General features: G+C 39.8%; 1 gene segment (V, D, J or C); it reads left to right on the top strand.

Annotated features, from left to right (window-relative positions):
* The first annotated feature begins 6,941 nt into the window (after positions 1-6,941).
* Positions 6,942-7,400, top strand: LOC110315533. The segment is given in 2 exon segments: positions 6,942-6,990; positions 7,105-7,400. Coding segments are annotated over 2 exon segments (345 nt in total).
* The last annotated feature ends 211 nt before the right edge of the window (positions 7,401-7,611 follow it).

Below are 7,611 nucleotides of genomic sequence, written 5' to 3'. Positions count from 1 at the left end.
CCCTTGAACTTAGACCCAACTCACAGAATTTATTACTCTAGCTTCACATAGTTAACACTTGTAGAGAGAAAAAAAATAGACAATGAAAAGTCTGTTGGAAAATAAAACAGTATTCATGCCTCCAAAACAAGAACATGAGATATTAAACACAATTTAATTAACAAACACCGATAATAGTTCAAAGAGATAGTGAAATACATAGAGAAAGAGAGGGAGGTAGGTGTGGTGGCTGAAACAAGAGAAATTCCTGCAGATAATCTGAATTGGATGATCCCTACTGAATTGTGAGAGGCCGAATAAAATTATATGTTAGAGAAATGAGGAGTGGAAATAGCAACTTTAAATCCTGCTAAGAAGTGAGCTACTGCAAAAGAAGAATTACAACAGGAGAGGCCAGATCATCTCACACTGATCTAGATCCCAGCCAACATCCAACCCAATAACCTTCAGAGTTACTTCTAGAAAACATTGCAGCCAGTTCAGAGAATGTCTGTGCAGCAAAATCTTTGAGGGAAATCCAGTAAAAGGCTTTATGACAATCTTTACCCTGCACTGGACCCTCTTCACATAAGAGAGTTGTATCATGGCAGTGACTATGCCTTCCTTAGCCCCTTCTTCAAAGGCTCTGCAGCATTTCTAAGACTACTGGGTTTCCTATCACTTACTAACAGCTTAGCTGTTCTTAACACAGTATGGGACTGAATCAATAACATGATTCATCAGAAAGCATGTCAATTACAGACCCACCATCTTCCAAGCTTCAGGAATCTTTCGCAATCTAGTTCGTAGATTTGGCATTCAGCAGCTGCTGTAGCCAGGTAAGCCTTGGTGAGTAGAAGTCCATATTGTTGAGCCCAAGTGTAACCTCCATCTCAGCCACCGTCACCACTTTGTTCATGTACCCACTGAGCAATGACAGGGATGGTGGGGGAAGAGGTTGACCATACACAGAATGGGTCATTTTATCTACTTGATTACTGAATTCCTCCTCAGCTGAAGTCACCTTTGTTGAGCATTTACATGGGACATATATATCTTCACATCCTTTACTCATTTGGAGAGATCTATCTATTCACATAATTCTTCCCCATATGATAACCTACTCCTGTTATCAGTTTGTCTTAGTCAGTGTTTGGATTCCTGAACAAAATGTCATGACCAAGGAGCAAGTTGGGGAGGAAAGGGTTTATTACACCTACAGTTCAACATTGTTGTATATCACCAAAGGAAGTGAGGACAGGAACTCACACAGGACAGGAACTTGGAAGCAGGATTGACACAGAGGCTATGGAGGAATGCTACTTACTAGCTTGCATCCCCTGTCTTGATCAGGTTACTTTCTAATAGAACCTAGGAGGACCAGCCCAGGGATGGTACCACCCACAATGGGCTAGGCCCTCCTCCCACTTGATCACTAATTGACAAGACGCCTTAAAGCTGGATCTCATGGAAGCATTTTCTCAAGAGAGGCACCTTTCTCTGTGATAACTACAGCTTTTTTTCAAGTTGACACACAAAACCAGCCAGTACAATTACTCCTTGTCAACTTGACACACAAAACATCACTATTATGCTTCAACCCTTACTTTCATATTGAACCCCAAGATCTAAATAACTTTAAAACTCTCACAGTCTTTAAATATTAAAATATCAATCCCTTTGAAAGATTCAATATCTTTTAAAATTCAAAGTCTTTTTAAAATTCAAAGTCTCCTAACTGTGGGCTCCACTAAAATACTTTATACTTTAAGAAGGAAAAATTATCAGGGCATAGTCACAATCAAAATCAAAATCAAACTCAATGTCTGTGATCCACTCACATCTGAGCTCCTCTAAAGGCCTGCCATCACTTCTCAAGCTCTACCCTCTGTAGCACTCTAAGCTCAGAAGCACTCCACTGGCACTGCAGTTCTTGATGACCATCCCATGATACTGGTTTCTCCAATACTTCAGTCTTCTGCAACTAAGCTTCACTAACAGCTACTGATTGATAGGTTCTCTTCATGGTGTGGAGTCTCAAATCCTCTGTATTACCCCTTCAGTCCTGGGCTATCTACTACAACTGAGGCTGCATCTTCACTAATGGTCTTCCATAGCCTCTCACAATGCCAAGCCTCAGCTGTTCTTCATGACCTCTGCATGCCTTCAAAACCAGTACCACCTGGGTGACTCTTAAACATTACCAAGTACAGCTGCAGCATGAGGCACAGCTTGTTTGTGCTCTCTGAAAACACATCCTAGAAGATTTCACCTCAGTGATGCTACTCTCCTCTTAATCCCTGAAAAATTCTTAGCTCCAGGTAACTAGCATCAATTGTCTCAGTAACACAAAAGTTTCGTTTTTGTAGTTTAGGCATCATTTAATCACAGCTGAATCTTCAGCCCCAGCTAACCAAAACCACAGAATCTTTACACTCAAGGAAGCAATGGTTCTGATAAGAGTCTTTAATCTTCCCTCTGAAATTTCACAAGCCAGGCCTCTATCTGATGCATTGCTCTCAACATTATCTCTCAGGCTCCTACAGAACAGTCACAGACCTCTAAACACCTAATGGCTCTTCTAGTCCAAAGGTCCTAATTACTTCCACAGTTCTCCCCAAACCATGGTCAGGTTGTAACAGGAATAACACACTATGCTGGTACCAACTTCTGTATTCTTCAGAATTCTCTAGAGTCACAGAACTTATGGGTAGTCTCTATAGAGTAAGGATATTTATTGATGACTTACAGTTTGTAGTCCAACTCCCCAAAAATAGTCAGTAGCAGCTGTGATTGGAAGTCCAAGGATCTAGCAGTTGTTCAGTCCCACAAGGCAAGCAAGCAAAGAAGAGAGAATCTTCCTTCTTCCAATGTCCTTATGTAGGTCTCCAGAAGAAGGTGCATCCAAGGTTAAATGTGTGTAGCATCACACCTCGATCTGGGACTTGTTTTGTCTCAGATTACCTTGAACTCAGAAATCTCCTTGGCTTAGCCTCCTCGGAATAATAGCCACTGTGCCTCAAGATTTCCATGCAGATCCACGTTAGAAACTTGTACCTTCCAGCTTCAAGATCAAGATTACAGAGGAGCCTTCCAATTCTGGATTGTAGTTCAGTCCAGATATAGTCGAGCTGACAACCAGGAATGGCCACTACAACTCCAGGGGAAAGTGTCCTCTCCTGAAGCCTCCATTGCTGGAACTGCTCAGCTCATAGCTACCTGCTACATTTTGCCACCTGCCACTAACTCTTGGGCAGTGCTGGCCACTGAAAAGGCTTGAGAGCCTGTCCTGCTCTGGCTGTTCCTCAAAGGGCTTTAATATTTTGGTGGTATTGGCCACACCCAAGTCTCAGGAGACTTTTCACTCCCACCAGTTAAGGTAAGCATTCCTTGTTGGATGCACCCTGGTACACAGACTGACACTACAGAAATAAGAATACTCTGTCCCTGCAACCAACAGACAAAGATCACAAATCACATTCACTCATCTTTCATATTTATTAAAATCTCTTGTAATTTAAAAGATTATGTCATGTTTTAGAGAACAATTATGTTAAAAGTTAAAGGTAATACTTCTTTGATAAGAGATGATGTGGGTATAAGGATACATATTTAAAACATGTGGTTAGAGATTATTCTGGTTTAGTTAAATGGGTGTTGTTAAGTTTTCATGACCTTACTTCTTCCAGATAGTTTACAAGGTCCCTATTACCAGATATGATTTACCTCTCATTTAATAGGTCTTAATGTAATTAAAATGGTGATGGCTACCACCAAAATGTGTATACCTCTATTGCAGTGTACCCTTAGACAGAATATTTTGGACATTGTTTTAGTTCATAGGTATCAAAACTTAGTAAGACTTTTAACTCTCAATCCTTGGAAGCTTACATAGCATGTTCTGATACCATGAAATGTAATTATCATGGAGGACTCCTGATATAATTATATTTTAATTTTAAACAATGTTTAAACTGAAGAAAAAAATTCATGAAATTTATAAAATATCTATCACAAAATGTATATATGAAAATGTATGGAAATTAGAAACATATGCTTAAATATATACATAGATTATTGCCTATGTTCCCCATGATAGGAAGAATGTGAGATTTTTTTATGCTAAATTTATGCCTCATTGCTTAACATTATACAGTATAAGGTGATCCATTTCCTGCAAATTTGTGATTACATTTTTCAAGTTAGAGTATATACTATTTTTCTTATATATCTAACTTTGATGACTCAATCTATCCATCTGATGAATCAGCTAGGCTGATTCTAACTGAGAGAAAAGATAATGAGTATCCCTCAGTAAACAGCTTTTTATTTTAATCTTGTTTGAAGTCTGGCTAGAAAATAAAGCATTGCGGAGGTGAAAGGGGGCCTGTTTTGCATGACTTTTCCTTTTTCCTTTTAGTCTGTTATAAATGGTAACTTTTCATCCTGGTTACTTTTTTTTTAATTTATTTATTTTTTGGGTTTTCAAGACAGGGTTTCTCTGTGTAGCCTTGGCTGTCCTGGAACTCACTCTGTAGATCAGGCTGGGCTCGAACTCAGAAATCTGCCTGCCTCTGCCTCCCAAGTGCTGCCTATACTGATCGTTTGAGATCAGGCTGGAGATTTTGGATATTAATAAGGTTACGGAATCTAGCAGCTGTATCAGGGATGAACTCAAGAACAATGGGTGAATAGGAAAGCAAGCAAGTGTCACACCAATCCTGAAGGGAAGAGAAGAATTGGAGGCCAAGTGAATAAGAAACTAGGATCTTCTGTTGTCCCTAGTACCTAGTGTTACAGTGATTAGCAGTCCAAGGTCAAGTGATAGACAAGTATTATTGGCTCAGCCAGCTGGAGAGATTAAAATTAGGGTATGTTGTGAATAGCCCTGGTGTTACTTGTATTTTGATATTATTTCTACTCTCCTGGAAGGGGCTGCAAATGAGAAATCAGTCACATACTCAGGTGACTTCTTATGAACCATCCTCTAATGAATAAAAGAGAGAACCACAGGGCAAGCAGGAGGGACTTCCAGGTTGGATAGTGGAAGAGAGGAAATAGGAGAGTGATAGAGGACTTTGGACAGGGATAGTGAAAGTGCAAGATGTAGCTACTAGTGTCTTCTGATTTCAATGACAGATCTGCCAGGATTCACCACCGGAGAATTTAGATGTAATACAGCTTACAAGAGTAAGATTCTAATTGTTGTACCCAGTGATTGAGTTACCATTTGTAACTAAGTTTGTGTGGTGTTTTGCTTCTTGAGGCAGCTCAACTGAGTTCCAGAGAGAAAGGTACAGTAGCAAAGCATGGGTTTGCCTGATGTGCACGATAAAAGGCTGTGGGTGTTTTGAAGCATGGGGCTGGCATGGTAACAACCCAGCAGTGGGAACTTAGTGAGCTGGGTGGAGAGATTTTGGTGCATTGAGTCAGAGAGTCTTCATGAGATAAAAACAGGCTGGCCGTTGCCCACCAATGTATGGTTGGCCAGCCCACCAGGGCAGAGAGTAGCTGGGTATAGCACAGGAAATTGGTGACCTTTTATTATTTTTTTCATATTTCCTGCAATAAGGGTAGGGTTGAAACTTTATTCAGATGGATTCCACAAAAATAGTGGACAATGATTAACAACAAAATTATAATATGCTCAACAAAAACTAAAGGGCCACACTTGAGACTGATTCTTCTTGAAAATGATTAGCAGCATTGAGAAAAATTATTCATAGCTTATCACAGATAAACATGTGAAGAAACACACACATGTGCAGTCTAAATCTTACTACTAAGAGGTAAGAAAAGGATATGCTGGGATGCAGTTTAATTATGAACTTCTTTCCTACTATGACCAAAATGCCCCTGGATTAGAGCACCAGGCATTGCATGACTGTGGCATCAATTCCCCAACAAGGATGCTGTGTTTGGCCTCAATGGGAGAGGAGGCCCCTAATCATGCAAAGATTAGATGTGCCATGGTTAGGGGATATCCAGGGGAGGCCCACCCTCTCAGCAGAGAAGCAGAGGTGGTAGAGGGAGAGAATCTGTGAGGGGGGTACCAGGAGGGAGGCAGCATTTGGGAAATAAATAAATAAATAAATAACCAAACCAAAACAAATAATAACTTCCCAGAACACTGATAAATGGAGCAATACACAATTGCTTAGAAAGAGATGAAAGACCAACCCCTTAATAAATGCATGACTTAAAAATTATTTTAAGTGTTGTTCATGTTCAATTCAAAAATATCAGGGTTCAGAGCAGTGTGTTTTTGTGATAAGTGGTATAAATAACTATAAATAAAATGAGTGACCTAGAGGTCATGAAAGAAAGGTCCGAACTGTTTTTCTAATTTTGTCATGGATATTTTGGTTTTAGTTATGGAGGAGGGCATAATATACATTTGAAAATATAAAATATGATGTGAAGCTTCACAGCCTCCATTTTATGTGTATAGAATTTCATTAAGTTATATAGTCTTTGGTTCTGTCTAATTTTGATTTTTGAAGTTGTTATTGATCTGAAGGATTTATATTATAAAGTTTATAATTTTCTTTTTAAAAAAGAAAAACAAAATGGATAAATATGGCTTCTTTACATTTCTGGGATTATTTCAGAAGGTCACCACCCTTAATAGGAATTACTACGAAAAGACATGAAGAAGTATAGTAGGGATTTAAAAAGTCACCTCTTACATATTCCTACACTGACACTGATCTTTGACTCACAGAAAAGACAATGTTATCTGAAAACAAATATCTAGTACTCCTCTGTCTTGGATACCTGCAGACTCTGGTCTTTATCTGTATTCTCTGAGATGAGCCAGTCAAATGCTGTAGCTGATCCCAACTCTACACAGCCCTGCTAATTTGCATGTGCCCAGACCACATGCCAATGCTTTGAGGATATATTCAAAGGATGTTGATATTATGTGCAGAAGTCACTGTTAGTGAGGAGACAACTTCGACATGAGAGTTCTTCCTGAGTTCCTGGGGCTGCTGCTGCTCTGGTTTTCAGGTAAGGGAGACAGAATCAGAGAACTTTGTAACCAGTGTAGTGAGTTCTACACGGCTTTTCATGGATGTTATTTCACACTATTTTCAACACTGTAAGTTGTGTTTCCAAATTCAGGTGCGAGATGTGACATCCAGATGACCCAGTCTCCATCCATTCTGTCTGCATCTCTTGGAGAAAGAGTCACCATCACTTGCCATGCCAGTCAGAGCATCAAGAGTTGGTTAGCTTGGTACCAGCAGAAACCAGGGAATTCTCCTAAACTATTGATCTATGAGGCAACCAAACTTCAAACAGGAATGCCATCAAGATTCAGTGGCAGTGGATATGGGACATATTTTACTCTCACTATTAGCAGCCTGCAGTCTGAAGACATTGCTATTTACCATTGTCTACAGCATGAGACCTGTTGACACAGTGATACAACTCATTACAAAAACTTCTCTATGGTCCAGGAAGTAACGCTGAGTAGCACCAAGCTGCTCTTTCCAGCTGCTCTTTCTGGTGTCACTACCCACTAATATTTTATTTTCAGTTCTTCTGGGCTTTGAAAGCCATTGGGGCTCTTGAGGAGAATTGTAACTGTAACCTCTCTGCTTCTAACTCTCCTCTTTGGCCCAACAG

Source organism: Mus pahari, unplaced genomic scaffold (assembly GCF_900095145.1).
Source record: "Mus pahari unplaced genomic scaffold, PAHARI_EIJ_v1.1 scaffold_8876_1, whole genome shotgun sequence".
Lineage (NCBI taxonomy): Eukaryota > Metazoa > Chordata > Mammalia > Rodentia > Muridae > Mus > Mus pahari.
This window is presented reverse-complemented; position numbering and strand designations above follow the sequence as displayed.